Here is a 14,909-nt window from a genome sequence, read left to right on the forward strand (position 1 = left end):
TTCTCTTCCCCCCGCCTATCTACCGCTTAGGCAAAGGGTAGGTACGAAGGGAGTTACAAAGAAAATATGACATGTCAAGTGTTTTTAACACGAGGCCTCCGACGACTAGCGGACCACCCAGACCTTCCACCGTAACGGTGAATCGGCCCTCTCAAGTCCCTATGTCGTTCCACGTGTCACTCACCAGATATATCTTTCTTTCGGCTGCAAAGATAAAGAGTCTGTCGTCCGTCGTAGTAGTAGTACTACCGGTAGTGGTAGTGGTAGTGGTAGCAAGGTCAAGGTATGTACATACATATGTGACTGTGACTGTGACCGTGACCTTGACCTTGAACCGTGGATATGAACCATGGTCCATGGGCTGTGTACACGCACGTCCTGTGACTGTGGTCGTGATCGTGGTCGTGATCATGAATCATGACTTTTCACATTCACATTCACGGACTGGACGGATTCTCCATATGCCTGTCAGACTAGATAGACAGATAGGCCCGTCCGACGGACGGACGGATCCAGCCAAATTAACTCCGGTAGTAGTTGCTGTGAAAGAGGTAGTATGTATTAGTCGTCGTGGTGGTAGTCGTGGTTGGAGTAGTGGCAATGAGACCCTACCTAGGTAGATGATGGACGTAGGTGATCTGTCAGGTGCTACAACACAAGACATACATAGGCGACTAGGTAATGAATAAATTCCTTGGAGGATCCATCCATCCCCATTTGTAATGTACTGTAGTAGGATATTGTGCTGCGGGAGATTTCAGAGTCTCATTGCCAGAGTTTTGTTGCCTACTTACAAGGAAGGAAGGTTATCTTAGCGAATAGGCCATGGTTCATCCGCTATGACATGTTCGACTTTTTGAGATTACACGTGTGATGTGATATCAATCCGTCGTCGTTATCATGGTGGTGGTGGGTACGTAGATTGGCTGGCTGCTGATTGACAGTTAACGGCCATTTTTATATTACATGCTACCCTGTAATATTCCCGCCCTGTTGATCATCCATGGCGGATTGACAGCAGGGCGGTTAAGACGACCCTGACTGAGTCCGATCTGATATGCAACTGCCTGATCCACCGATTAACCTCGGAGGCGTGTTGAATGATCCTCAGGGTTTTAGCTGCTGAGTGTCCGTGTTTGGTGTCAGTTGGGGGAGTGGGCTTTAGATGTGAGGCAGAGTTCTACTGGTGAACTGGAAAATTGCTTCCCTTCCTTACCGCTTTCATATCTTCTATGGTTGGCTTTATTAAATCTCGTCATGAAGTTCTCTGCCTTGTTCGTTGCATGGCTCGCTGGCTGGCAAAGGCCTCTGCGGGTGAGTCAGTCATTTTGCATCTGGATGCTCATTTCACCTTCATCTCCTGGATGTTCTTTGTTACATTTGCTACTCCTACGTCAGTCCCCGGTTATCCTCTTCCTTTGAACTCTTGATTCTCAGTATGCAAGGTTCCTTCTCGGTCTCTTGGTATCTCGGTACCTACCGACATGATAGACGCCACTGCGTTGTGCGCCTCGGTCACGGTTCGAATGATGAGCGACTCGACAAACCTTCGACCAAGAATATCACATATGATGCAGTAAAGGGCATCATATGATGAGAATATGTGAAACGCTGACTCCTTTTTTTCACCGCCTCCATAGTCTCGCCCCGGGACTTCTTGTGAAGTCGTTCGGGCTCACAATGCGGAATGCTTGAAGTCCGGTCAACGTCCGGATTCGAGTTTCTTGCCTGAAAGTTGGCATCATCTGGATGTTAACCGTAAGCCAAGTAGAACAAACCCGGCTTTCCCAGCTCTTACTTGTTTCAAAATCAGCCCCGGCTCCTGTCGAGTCAATTGAGTAATGACAAATGATTTGGTGGACGAAAATCCGTGAATGGTTGGAAAGACACTACCCGACAATAAGGGACATTGTTTCTCAATGTTCGGCAGGAACTATCCGATTCTAGCCGGCCATTTTCCCATCATGTTGCGAATCCCTTCATGTCAGTGGCTAGGTGCTTGTTTGTTTTGTCTCTCCTCCTTGCAAATTCTGACATCGTCATCACAAATCCAAGCCAACATTTCGATGCCGAACCGTGAGATGACGAAAGAGTAGCAACACTTTGTTGGCCCAAGTCATGTCCTCTTACTCCGCCCAACGAACTCTTTTTTCACCGCCGACGCTCTAGCCGCCTACGTCTCACAAGCGGAAGAGCTGGGTCATGCGTGCTTGCAATACTGCGGTGCTGCGGCGTGTCAACCCTTTGCAGGCGCTCGCAGGATACATTGTGCGTACGCATCTCGACTATAGATGCCCAAGCAGAATGGATAGAAGTCTTCAGTGGAACATCATTATGCCTCCTCAGCCCAAAGGTAGAATATTCTCATGCTGTGTAACTTGAGGACATGTGACAGCGGCTTGTGGTTTGTTACATAATACCAAACTGACATGCTGTTTGGGTACCAAGTAACCAGGTAGGTAGATCCTGTATCTGAGTATTCCAATACTCTCATACCAAGATCGGGGAGGAAGGCATGTAGTTGCTGCGAGGATGAAAAACTTGCTGCAAGGATTGAAATGGGAACAAAACTCTCTATGTTTGCCTGAGATCTGGATCCGGAGTTTACGGAGTGCAACTCAGCCGAATCTCGACGAAGCCTGAATCTGTGCTTGAATCTTTGGTTAGGTCGATGTACATGAAATAGCGAGCATCCTTCAAGCCAATGACAAAGTAATTGGGGGTCGAGTAAAGATGATTCTTTTCCTGTGGGAAATGTGGCTTGTTTACTTACGAGTACCGGTTGGGCCTAATTCGATATGCCCTGACTTAGTATCCTGCCTCAGTGGCCCGGCAAATTGTGCTGCTTCGAATGGCCTTAAGTCGACCAGTCCAGGTAGAAGATGAAGACGGGGTACAGGTGGATTAGCTGAGATCATGTCTGACGAGATCTTGTGTGTCGCAAATCGATTGCTTGATTCAGCACCCTGATGATCAGCTTCGGTACTAGTACAGTGCCTTTGTAGATCTGTCATGTATGTCATCCGGCAGTAGTTGGTTGTGATGACCGGCGACACCTGCGTGGCGTATGGTAATTTTGCCAATTGGGTCGTGGCTTCCCCAACACGTCCTCTCTTATAGTCGGGAGTCGATTCCGAGAGGGTGGTAATCCCCATGCGAGCACACCCATTGACGGGTCACAGAAGCTCAAACAAGGAAGATCAAACAAGTCCCAGAGAGACAAAGATGCAATGAATGGCGAGGCTGAAGCCAGGAGGAATTGTGTGTGTGTGCGTGTAAGACACTGGCCGCCATCTGCGCTGCTTCAGTCCAAATCTCAGATATTAAAACCTTATGCTGACGACGTATGACGGCCTGTCAAATGTCGACGAGCAGAGGAACGATAGGCGAGATTGTCCCGAGGTAGACACCCTGGCATGATACCCCCGCGCGTAGTCGGTGGAGGAATGGGGGAAAAAAGAAAATGTCGAAGGGTCAGAATCTCATCAAGACAACCTTGGCATCATGAGGCATGATGCGATCGAAGAGAAGTTGAAGCTGAACCGCCGGTAGTGCTCTGGCCTCAATGTGGGATGATCACCAGGAGTGATAAGATCAGGGATTTGATTGGAGACCGGCTGGGAAATCTAGTGATGTGGTAGCTATGCGGGCGGGGTGGTATGGGGTGGTATGCATGGTGGTGCTGATATGACCTTCCCCTAAAGGGGGGAACGCTTCATTTGCTAAGCCCAGTATTGCGACCTAGCACCTTGCCCAGGTGTGCCAATCTGGCACCTACCGAGCCAACGACGAATCTTGATGGAGTTTACGAGCGGCGTTAGACCCCCAAGTGATATGGATAATGGCTGGCGGTATGGGTCAGGGTTGATATGCAGTCGTTGGTGCAGTTTGTTGTCCTGTTGTTAAGGTGTCAACCCAGCAGGCGCTGGCAAGGTCTCTGGTCTCGGTATAGGGTGGTCTCGTGGATTAAGGCGCTGACAGATATAATAATAGCTGGGCGGAGACTCCAGGCGTCACCTGAATTTCCCGCCGCTGTCATTTAGCTTCGATATCCCCTCATCTCAGGACCGCCCAGGGTTTCCTCATAACTCTCTCCCGGATGGGATATGCTACCTTCTGCGTCAGCAAATTTCACCATATGAGTTGATGTGACTCTGTAACCGGCTTTTTTTGGGTCAGATCCAAACGTTGATAAGTATGCACAGTCCGTACGGTGTCTGGCGTCGTATCCTTCGCACAGTTTGGGACCCTTTGCTAACGGTTACGAGGTACCGCGCCCAATTCATCAACGGAGACCTGTCGTGGTTACCGTTTTGGTCCGAAGCCATTCCAGTTAGGGGTTGACAGGCGGTCCAGAGGTAACAGAGCCTCCCAATTTGGCACTGTAACTTTGTTTGCCAAGGTCACGGCTAACGCATCCGAATCTAAGAGTCGGGGTATCTTCCGGATCAACATAAACGTGAGACACGGCTGTTCAGCCAAGAAGCGCAGTGCACCAGGCCCATGACACTTGCCTGAGGGACGACGCGACATCAGACTACTTGAACTTCCTCTAAGATTGGACTGCTAGGTCCGCGAGAAAGACAAGTTGGTTGATGCCCTCACCACGTTCGGCAAACGAATCGACCATCATCAACAAGAGGTTTCCACCAGGGAGCTTGACCTTCCTCCTCCCCGTTCTTTAATATTTTCATCTCCCTACGCTCCGCCGGTCAACTTTCAAAGACCACGCCGCCTTGAGCCGCCAAAATGGCACCGTATATACAGGAGCCGGACATGCTGTCTAGCTCCGAGTACTGGGTGGTAGACAGGAGGATTGTGATTGCGATACCCAATCCCAGCGACCACGTGGACCCACACAGGCTTGCCATTGAATCGCCAAAGCATGGTATCAGACACTCGTTGATGGAGGCAACTGCACCGCTTGATACAGTCCATGACCTATCGTTCGGCGTGGAACTAAAGTTCTTGCTCCCTCTCCTTGTCCAGGGTGAACGAGATCCGGAACCCGAAGACCACCGAAAGGTCAACACGACACGGCTCAGAGACAGCGAAGCCACTCGGCGAGAACAGGTTTATGAATGCATCGCCAAGTCGATAAGCCAAGCCGGGGAGAAGTCAACCACCATATCTCGAATCACAAAAGATGCAAGCCATGAGCGGGCATTCTGGAAGTCGCACTGGATCGTCAAGAAAGCTAACTCGGCCGAACCCACACCAGAGCAAGCCAATCTGGAGGGCTATGTGTGGCTGTCTGTCGAAGTAAGCTCGCCATCATTGCCAGCCAAGGATGCCGAGACCAGGCATCGAATCGAGGCAGTATTGCGTTCGCTCTTTTCGAACCACCGTCTGGTCGCAAACTACACATGCGAAGTCCACATCCACATCGGACGAACAGACGGACAGTCTTTCAGTCTGAGCACCCTGAAAAGACTAGGAACGCTGCTGTGGATGGGAGAAGAGCAAATCCGAAGTATCAGAAACCCAAGGTCGCCCAACTATCACAACGTGTATACTTGGGGGTTCGAGACACGAAAGTATAGTCGCCTGGCTTTGAGAGCTCAAGAACTAGCACTCCGAGAGCATGGGTCGGCATCTCATCACGACGATGTGTTTGTCGAGGATTGGCAGGTGACGGACGTACTCGAAACCCATCCGGAAATGCAGACCAAAGACCGAAAGGCTATCGAGGAGCTGTGGAAAGCAGGATCCCATGTTGACCTTGGACGGTTGTTGTCGGGAGAGAAGAAGCCGTATCGCCGACTTGGTTTCAACTTTAGCGCATTCGGGCAGGAGGACGAACGGGCACGGAACAACCCTCGGACGATGGAATTCCGTATGATGGAAGGGACAACCAACATCAATTATATCCTGGGCTGGTTGTCCATCTGCAAGGCCTTGGCTGAGGTGGCGGTAGGGAGGTCAGACAGTCGATACCCCATGGTGTTGGATCGGCTGATAGGACAGCGACACGCCCGGTCACGGTCAGCCGGAGCCCGGCGAGAGACCGTTTCGGAGACGCAAGGGCAGAGATGCGGTCGGGAGTTTCGAGAGATGATGGATGACCTGGGTGTCCCACGAGACGTCTATCGAGATCTGGAAGCGAAGGTGACACTTGAAAACGAGGTGTGATTAGCGCGGAGTCGAGACTAGTGCAACAGAAGGGAATGGGTGGAAGCATAAGTACTTAATAGCATTCATGAGCAGGGCTCGGACGGGAAGGATTTCGGCTGCATTGGACGTGTAGAAGTAGACGAGAGAAGGCATTGAGAAGAGACGGGAAATAAGGGTGATGAGAAGCTAAAGTTGAGGAGAAATTGAAAGAAGGCGAAAAGTCGGTGGAAGGAATTAGATGATGCTAGATACCAAGAAAGACCGGTCGAAAGAGGAAGGAGGTTTTTGTGGCTATAGCGTATTCTCTTTTCACAGCATCGGCCACTCATCGGAGCAGGAGCATACGGTACGGAAATACAGTATATTCGTCCTCTAGATCCTTCCTCACCGCCGAGAAGTATTGCCGTACACAACACAAAGCAGGCCGTGTGTCCGCGACTGCCGTTGTTGTTAACACCGTCGGGATGCAGTGACGATGCACTTCGAGAGTTCGTCTGCTCCAATCGCGGGGCGGACAGCGAAGTGGGTCAGGCCCTACGCACGTTCCCCTGCCCGTCAAGGTCCCCAAGCCAAGTGGGGACTGAGAGCAGCATCGACCAATCACATTCAGAACTGACACAAAGACAGCCCTACCGCCTATTGACACCATGCAAGCAACCATCGTGACATCATTATTGTCTGTTTACTTTGCAGAGGTCGGTGACAGTTCAATTGATCAAAGAGAAGGAGCCGTTTGCAGAGTCCTGCATAGCAATTGTATTGTGGTGCCTCCACGGCTCTTGCCTTTTCCAGGTCTCTCCCTCTCTCTCTTTGCTCTCCACGTAACTCTTTGTCTCCTTCCTTCAACCTTCAACCGGAGCGCTGAATCCTCGTGTTACTTCCATCCATTTGTCAATTTCTGAGAAACCCATCAACATGGCGCCCACTACAAGAGAGGCTTCCAAAAGGGAGGAGAAGGCTCCTGACACGGCACCTCCTGCCTCCGAGGCCGAGCCCGGCTCCAAGCACAAGGTCGATCCTGACACTGAAGGCGCCAGCGAGTCGCCCAAGGCGAAGCGAACCAAGACAGAGACTGCGGATGACGAGTCGACGAAGAAAGAAACCAAGGACACCAAGGATAGTGGTGCTGAAGCTGAGAAGGCCGAGGGCCAAGTAGAGGACAAGGCTGTCCAAGAAGACAAGAAGACTGCTGTTGAGCCGCACGGTCGAGAGGCATCCAAAGCTGTGCCGTCCAGTATCCTCGAGAAGGGCATCATCTACTTCTTCTTCCGTGGCCGGGTCGGCATTGATGAGCCTTCTGCCGTCAATGAGATTGCGCGGAGCTATATCCTACTCCGCCCGATCGAGCAGGACGCCAAGCTCGGAAGCGGTCCCATTGGTGATGCTGGCAACAGCCGCTTATGTGCCATCCCAAAGAAGGTGCTCCCCCAGTCTGGCAAGGACAGATGGATTTCTTTCGTTGAGAAGACCGGCGCCTCGTTTCAGCAGCTCAAGGATGAGTTTCTGGCGTCCAATGACTATGATACCATGACAGCCGGAACCAGACACTCTCCCGCCGCAACGCCTGTGGCTGAAGGCGTGTATGCGATCACCAGCACTGGGTCCGATAGCCACCTCGCGTACATTCTCACTATTCCCGAAGAACTTGGGGAAGTCCAGAAGGAGATTGGTCTGAAACCGAAGGGCAGCTTCATCATCAGCACCAGAAACCCGCAATATCCTGCTCCAGCCAATGTACGTTTACCAAAGGGCCCAGACTATCCTGAGGAGTAAGTTCACCATGCCATATCATTGACCCATGTCCACCAAAGCAAAAACTGATAAGTGTATTGCAACAGAATCCTGAAGGAGTTTCGGTCTCTCCGATGGATGTCCACACAGCCCAAGCACCTCGACTATGTCAATACTCAGTTCCTTCTTGTCGGCGAGTCGTCCGGTGTCGAAAAGGCTCTAGAGCCCCAGAAGTCCGATGAGAAAGAGAACAAGCAAGAACCTGCCGAGGAGTTGGAGAAGCTTGAGGAAGAGGATTTACAGAGGCTCAAGGGTCTAAGCGATGATGACTCTGGTCGGATCTTTGCAGATCTGAAGGTCGACGCTGATGACTATCCTAAGCTACAGACCACGTTCTGAGAGTCGATTACTTGATCTGGAACAACCCTGACTTGCTGATGACGAGCTCTCAGCGCCGTTCACCCCGCTTGTGTCAGCATGCGGACGCCACCTTTGTCGATGGATTCTACCAACTTACAGCATCCAGTAAGGACATCAGCCACTCGAACCAAACCTGCCCCTATCCGTTTCCGCGCCAACTCTCCATCTACGACAACAAATAAGCCCCCTAGCTTGCCCCACCTGGGTATCTGTAACACAGCGTCTTACTTGTGGACGGAATTTCGATCACCACAAGCCCTTGCTCAAATATGGAGAGTTCTGTGTGTTTCAAGCTTTGGAGGACCCTGGATACACATGTTCGACACTTCACATAAACTATAATCCAGTCGCCGAGTGGGAATTACCTGGAACGAAATGTAATCCAGTCGCCGAGTGGGAATTACCTGGAACGAAATGTAGTCAGAAACAAGGTTCAATGTCAAGCACGAATGCAAATGAAGTAAACAACGCAGCCAAGGAATGTGTGTGGTTCCGACAGTTCATACGTGATCTTTCAATTTGTAAGCATGTTGAACAATTGTCGATTTGTCAACGCGCTCACATGATGCACAAATGTGGTAAGTGTGTTGAATGATGATTGCCTGCATTAACAATATTAGTGCATGGCAGATTCAATCCAAACACGTGACTTCAATATTTGTACATACACTAAACCCCCTCTTCCTAGTTTGATTCCTTTCTAGTTTCTCTCCTTAACCTTTACAACAACAAAAAAGAAGGATCACGTTACCTATCTTGTTGTTGTTGTGACCCTTATTATTTCAATAAAGTAAACCTCGGTAACATTTTACGAACCGCTATTATATGTTAAACGACGGTCAATTGATTTTCCTGCGTATAATTAGAGCAGTTACATAAGGGGGAAAAAACCTTTCCATGAGAAGCACAGGTGAACGCTAGAAAAAGGAAAACATTGAAGAAATAAAAACCAAGGGAAAGAAATAATGTAAACTTTGCAAAAAAGTGCAAAAAGAGATGCCCAATAACAGGATTGAACTGTTGACCTTCGCATTGACTTGATATCAGAAGACTGATATTAGTACGACGCTCTAACCAGCTGAGCTAATCGGGCTTCGTTGAATAAGTAGCCAAAGCGTTAGTTACACTAATATTGCAACTGGCAATGACAAGTAATTTTAGAGTTGGGAATCTCCATAGTTTTGACCTCGACAACAAAGCATTAGATTTTGAGCCAGTGTCAGCAACAATAACATCATAGCCAATTGACAATCAGTGGCTCTCTTACATAAGAATGCTGTTGACAAGTCTTTGTTTCCTGGGCTAAACTGTCAAAGATTTGCGATGATGCTTGGGTCGAGGCCACCTCGGACCTCACGATTCTTCAATCTGACTTGTCTGTTCGGACTCGATGTAAACATCAACTTGTATAGGTATATGGCGGGTAAAGGTTTTTATTGCTCCATGTGCGATTGCTGTATTTCAAATCGTTGCTTACAAACTGAGCGGGCCGAGTCCGCGTGTCCGCCCTGATCTCATATCACGACATCAGTCGGTCGACATCTCGGTATATCACCACTTGTGTTGTTGGTAGGATTGAGATGAATAGAAATATTTGATCAAAGAACTGTCATCATGCCGTAGAACCTCACTTCATGAGTCCAACACAACCCTCCATTCCCGTTTTGAGCTTCTAAACTGCCCTCAACCTCCTCTGCTACCTCCACGAGCACGAAGATGCTCCCCAAACTACCTCCAACCCTTTCCTTCCTAGGGAGTCTCCTCCCCGTCCTCATACACCCAACACTCAGTCACAGCATTCCCGCTCATCCACCCTCCCATATCTCTCACAACAATCCGCTCTGCACCCCCCTCTCCTTCACCCTCACAGCAACCGCCTCCCACCTCTCCCTCGCCTCCCCTCCCGACCCTTCCAACGCAACCGCCATCCTCGCCATGGTCAACCAATCCTGGGACGGCACTCTAGTGACCAACGGCACGCAACGCGTAGGAGGCACATATACTCTCAGAGCCATTTACTGCCAGCCTGTTCCTGCCTCTGTCCATCCCAAATCCCACAAGAATGGAAAGGAAAATGGCGATGTCCTTCAGATTCTGCTCCACGGAGCCACCTACAGCAAAACCATGTGGTCCGGCTTCGGCTTCGGCTATCCCTATGACTGGCACTCTTTCGCGACCTCCCAGGGATACCACACCTTGGCCATCGACCGGTTGTCTCACGGGGAGAATGATCCGCGCGGCATCGATCCGTTGAGGGATGTGCAGATGGGCCTACAAACCGAACTCTTGCACGAACTTATTTCCTTGGTCAAAGCCAAGCCCAAGCCCAACCCCAACCCCAACTCCAGGTCAAAGTCAAAGTCAACCTCCCCAAAAAACAACCCTTTGAAAAGGACATTCAACAAAATCGTCCTAGTAGGCCACTCCCTAGGCTCCTACCTCTCTGTGTCCCTCGCGCGGTCTTACCCCCGCGACGCCTCCGCTTTAGTTTTAACCGGCTACAGTTCAAAGCTCAACACGCAGCACGTGTCCTCCGCACCCTGGGCACCCGCGCCTTTTGTTTTTCCCGATCGGTTTCCTGCTGATAAATATCTTCATAACCTGGAGTTCCTCACCGTTGCGACGCTTGAAGGTCGCACAAAGGGGTTTTACGATAACGTTACAGATGCCGCAGGCAAGCCGTACGCGTATGACCCCGAGCTGGCAAGGACGGATTATTTGTACGCGGATGCGAACACGTTGGGGGAGGTGGTGAGTTTGGGTGATTGGGGCGTGGGACCGGAGGAGTTTAGGGGAGCGGTGCTGGTGGCGACGGGACAGAGGGATTGGGTTTGTTGTAGTCCGCCTGAGGAGGAGTGTGTGAAGAGACTGGAGGAGACGGGGAAGACTTTCTCAAGGGCGAAGAGGTATGAGTTTTGGGCGCCCGAAGGGACCGGACATGATTTGACGCTGAGTTATTCAGCTGGGAAGACTTTGGAGGTGGTTCATAAGTTTTTGGAGAGGGAGGTTTGAGTTTGTAAGCTAAGATACTTGAAAGGAAGAGATTGGACGAAGGAAGGAGAGATGAGTGACCATGGGGATGAATGGGCAGTGGCTGACCGTCAACGGATTATAAATTGCAGAGTATCTCAGTATTTTTTCATCTCGAGTTATACGTCTTTTTCGCTCGCTCTTTGTTTACCAGATACTACTCGCTGCGCCCGCCTCTGCTATATTTTACCGCTAGTCAACAACACCCTGCGGCAAGATAGCAACATAATCCAACGGTACCAACTCGTTCCCATCAGCCACTCCCGTAATCTTCAACACATCTCCCTTCTGGATCTGCACGTCGCGAATAGTAACCCTCGTAGCTGAGTGTCCGTCAAGCTTCGTAGAGAAAGCATGGCCTAGCTTATCTTCCAGATCCCCAGCCCACTCCAACAACAGCTTCCCATTGAGGAACGCCTTATAGCGTGCCTTACCACCGATCAAGTCAAAGTAATTGATGGCAACATCGTACTTGCCCGAGTCAAAGTTGAGTTTCGTGCTAGCTTCTCCCGATGTGTTGTTGGAGACCAGAACTACAGCAGTCAGATTCGACGCCGTCTCAACCGGGTTGACACCGGTAAGTTTGTAGTTCTTCAGTGTCATGGTCTCTGCCTCGATCCTGTACTCATGCTTTCCCACACGACCCGCTACGTCTGGGATGCCGGAAAGATTGTGGTAGAACTGGCAAACGGAATCGCGCCAGACGATGGAGTGACCGGCTTGGTAGCGGAGGCGGAAGAGAACGTCGTTGAAGCGATCGGTGTCAATCTTCTTCCTAAGTGACTCCCATGCGATGGGGAACGTCTGGGCCGTTTCGGCACCAGCGTAGTGAGCATCGTAAAAGTGCTGGATCACGGACTTGCCGGACTTGAGGACGTGCGTGTAGTTCACATGGTGGAACCAGAGGAGAAGGTCATCCGGAGTGGTCTCGATGCTTTCGAACTTCCCGGCTACTTCGGCGGGATACTGGCCGGAGAACCCGGTGCCTGTGGAGACCGTTCTGTCCATGCCGATCCCGTCATGATCTGCACGCGTCCATTGTCCCCAACCGTTGTTGTCCTGGGATGCAGGATTCGGACCGTAGTGGGTGTACAAGATATCGGTCAGTGTCTGGATACCAAGGTTGCCCGTGTAGTTTTCGTATGCTGGCCAGGAAGCCATGGATATTTCCGTTATAACTCCAAGTACAAGAGGGTCTGAGCCAAACGTGAGTCGCGTCCAGTCTGCAAGTAGAGCTTGCGGGTCTTGCGTGGGATCCCAAGCCATACGGCCGTAGGCATACAAGTTCGACATGGCCAAATGGCTCCCTAACCATGTGGTGTTGGTCCCAACATTGACGACACCAGCGTAGCCACCACGCTTGTTGCTGAACCGACGGCCAGCAATAACATCACGGACAAGTGACGGTTGGTCATCAGCACGAAGGTCGAAATCTAGGATAGTCTTCCACAACGGTGCAACGTAGACAAGATGGCTCTGCTGACCCAAGTATTCCTGAGTGATTTGAAGTTCTATGGCGGTGTTTGTCTGGGGTATGTTGGCGAATAAAGGCGACGCGGGCTCCCGAACCTGAAAGTCGATGGGTCCGTACTTGATCTGCACAACAACGTTGTCCAAGAACTGCCCGTCAAGTACTTTGAAGAATTCAACAGCATGATTGGCGCGATCCGCTTTCAGGTCGGCCGGGTTGATGTGATTATCGTAGACAAAGGCTCTGAACATGACAATGCCGCCGTGCGGTTGCGCAGCTTTGGCGAACAAATTTGCACCGTCTGCAAGTGTGCGGTTGTAGGTGAGTGGTCCTGGTTGCCCTTCCGAGTTGGCCTTGACCAGATAGCCTGCCATGTCGGGAATGCGCTTGTAGAGGCGATTCGTCTTGGCGGTCCACCAGGAAATCACCGATTGATCGAGGGGATCAAAGGTTGACAGCCCACCCAACGTCTGGGGCGACGCAAAGTTTAATGATATGCCGACCTGTACACCGTACGGGCGCATTGCGTCTGCTATACGGCCCAGTCCATCGATGTTTGCGTCCGTGAGCAAGTTTGCGTTGGCGTTGACATTGTTGACAATGATGCCATTGATGCCTATGGAAGCGAGTAGCCGAGCATACTGAGTAACCCTATTGAGGTTCTTGGGAATCGCGTTGTTGCTGAAAAAGATGGAAGGGCCGGCATAACCGCGCTCGATGCTGCCGTCCATGTTATCCCACTGATTCACCCATCGGATTGGGGCGTCTGGGTTCGACACCAAGTCGGCATCAGAGAACCTTCCTTGAGCGATTCGCGAGAGATAGTCGAAGGCTCCGTACAAGGCACCACGCTCGGTCTGACCAAGAATGACTACATTTCCCGCTCTCACGCGAAGAAGGTAGCCATCATCAGCCAGCGTTGCGGTAGCTTTCACATCGCCTTTCTCTCTACCGTAGAACTCTCCGGTTGTAGAGACCAAGATGGTTGATCCTATATACTCGTCGGGTTCATGATAAAGGGGAAGAATCTGGTTAAGAATGCTTTTGATGCCGGCTTGCAGCTCCTGGCCTGCGGTGTAAACGGGGCTAGTCTTGTTGGTGCTCAAAGCCATGATAGCACCCGGTAATCGAAGGTTTGAAGGGCGCTGGTCGTTGGGAAGGGGCGCATATCGTAGCCAGCCGTTAATGCCGTTCTCGATGGCCAATCCTGCGGCCGGGAAGGCCAGAAAGCCCCAGGAAATCCGCATCTTGGGTGAAGTTACTTGCTGTACCGGCCTTTGCTCGACTATCAACTCCTGGGCGAGAACTGATCTGGTCCAAGCCAGCAACTCATAACCTGGCGCGGATCATCCGCACTGATATATGCGGCGATGGCATTGTGGTCGGCCTTCCTCTATCTCGTCTCTCGTCATATATCGACGTTGCATCAAAGGACCCCCACTGCTCTGGGGCTGCTTTTCCGGGAGCTTTGGGAGGGGATTATATGAAAAAATCGAGTCTAGGTCATCCGCCGATCAGCCTGAATAGGATACTCCTGCGACTCCGGTCGTCGATCCTCGGTATAACTTCCGACGGTGTTGAGCTGTCATTGGTGGCATTTTACCCTGATTAGTCCGTACTACGTCCAAGGTAGCAGCGAGCCCCGGGACCCGGACCGTGATCGTATCTCTGGAGTGTTTGCAGATCTCTTTGAGTGCTGACAGGAGTTTAAATCTATTTCGGGCATGTCTGATGTCCCCGCGGAAATCTAGTTAGCAGGTGTCAATATGTTGTAGCGGGAAGGGACGCTGACTGACCTGCAGCCTCAAGGGCACTTCAGCTCGATGGACGACATTGTTGAAAACGGCAGCATCTTGGAATACTTTGAGGAGGCGGAATGGACGAAGCCGAGCAAATATCGGGAGGCGGTTGCGAGGACAAGACAGAGATCATTTCGAGTCGGAACACATGCGGACGGCGAGTGGCGAAGTGCGAAGTGCGAAGGGAATTTGAAGATGTCGGACAAAGTCGGAAGGTGCGCTATGCAAGGAAGCAGCGAGGGAGGTGCCGGGTTAAGAAACCGCAATGTTGCGGATTGTTGAAGTCCAGGCGCGGCCCGAGGAAACAAATATTTCCTGTCACGGGTTCCAACAGTAATTGATCC

At 51.0% G+C, this 14,909-nt stretch overlaps 5 protein-coding genes and 1 non-coding gene across 6 annotated transcripts; 3 read left to right on the forward strand and 3 right to left on the reverse strand.

The window, feature by feature from the left end:
• Positions 1-1,898: 1,898 nt before the first annotated feature.
• SMAC4_12710 (uncharacterized protein) lies at positions 1,899-3,390 on the reverse strand. Its single transcript, XM_024655325.2, has 2 exons — positions 2,774-3,390; positions 1,899-2,645 (listed from the first exon to the last, which is right to left on the reverse strand). Exons 1-2 carry the CDS (start codon positions 3,153-3,155, stop codon positions 2,605-2,607), a joined length of 423 nt encoding a protein of 140 aa, XP_024510997.1. The 5' UTR covers positions 3,156-3,390; the 3' UTR covers positions 1,899-2,604.
• A 605-nt stretch (positions 3,391-3,995) lies between these two features.
• SMAC4_00290 (uncharacterized protein) lies at positions 3,996-6,590 on the forward strand. Its single transcript, XM_003351698.2, has 3 exons — positions 3,996-4,195; positions 4,269-4,358; positions 4,430-6,590. The coding sequence occupies exon 3, from the start codon at positions 4,750-4,752 to the stop codon at positions 6,130-6,132; it is 1,383 nt and encodes a 460-aa protein (XP_003351746.2). The 5' UTR covers positions 3,996-4,195; positions 4,269-4,358; positions 4,430-4,749; the 3' UTR covers positions 6,133-6,590.
• Positions 6,591-6,815: 225 nt separating this feature from the next.
• Positions 6,816-8,719, forward strand: SMAC4_00291 (uncharacterized protein). Its single transcript, XM_003351699.2, has 2 exons — positions 6,816-7,883; positions 7,953-8,719. Exons 1-2 carry the CDS (start codon positions 7,030-7,032, stop codon positions 8,242-8,244), a joined length of 1,146 nt encoding a protein of 381 aa, XP_003351747.1. The 5' UTR covers positions 6,816-7,029; the 3' UTR covers positions 8,245-8,719.
• A 543-nt stretch (positions 8,720-9,262) lies between these two features.
• Positions 9,263-9,358, reverse strand: SMAC4_13130. Its single transcript has 2 exons — positions 9,321-9,358; positions 9,263-9,298 (listed from the first exon to the last, which is right to left on the reverse strand). It is a non-coding gene; the product is annotated as a tRNA-Ile (tRNA).
• A 550-nt stretch (positions 9,359-9,908) lies between these two features.
• Positions 9,909-11,277, forward strand: SMAC4_00292 (uncharacterized protein; the record flags this gene model as incomplete). The annotated part of the gene is made up of 1 exon (XM_003351700.2): positions 9,909-11,277. Exon 1 carries the CDS (start codon positions 9,982-9,984, stop codon positions 11,275-11,277), a length of 1,296 nt encoding a protein of 431 aa, XP_003351748.1. The 5' UTR covers positions 9,909-9,981.
• Positions 11,278-11,395: 118 nt separating this feature from the next.
• Positions 11,396-14,493, reverse strand: SMAC4_00293 (uncharacterized protein). Its single transcript, XM_003351701.2, has one exon. It carries the CDS (start codon positions 14,011-14,013, stop codon positions 11,488-11,490), a length of 2,526 nt encoding a protein of 841 aa, XP_003351749.1. The 5' UTR covers positions 14,014-14,493; the 3' UTR covers positions 11,396-11,487.
• Between the last annotated feature and the right edge of the window lie 416 nt (positions 14,494-14,909).

The sequence above is a fragment of the Sordaria macrospora genome, chromosome 1, assembly GCF_033870435.1.
Source record: "Sordaria macrospora chromosome 1, complete sequence".
NCBI lineage: Eukaryota > Fungi > Ascomycota > Sordariomycetes > Sordariales > Sordariaceae > Sordaria > Sordaria macrospora.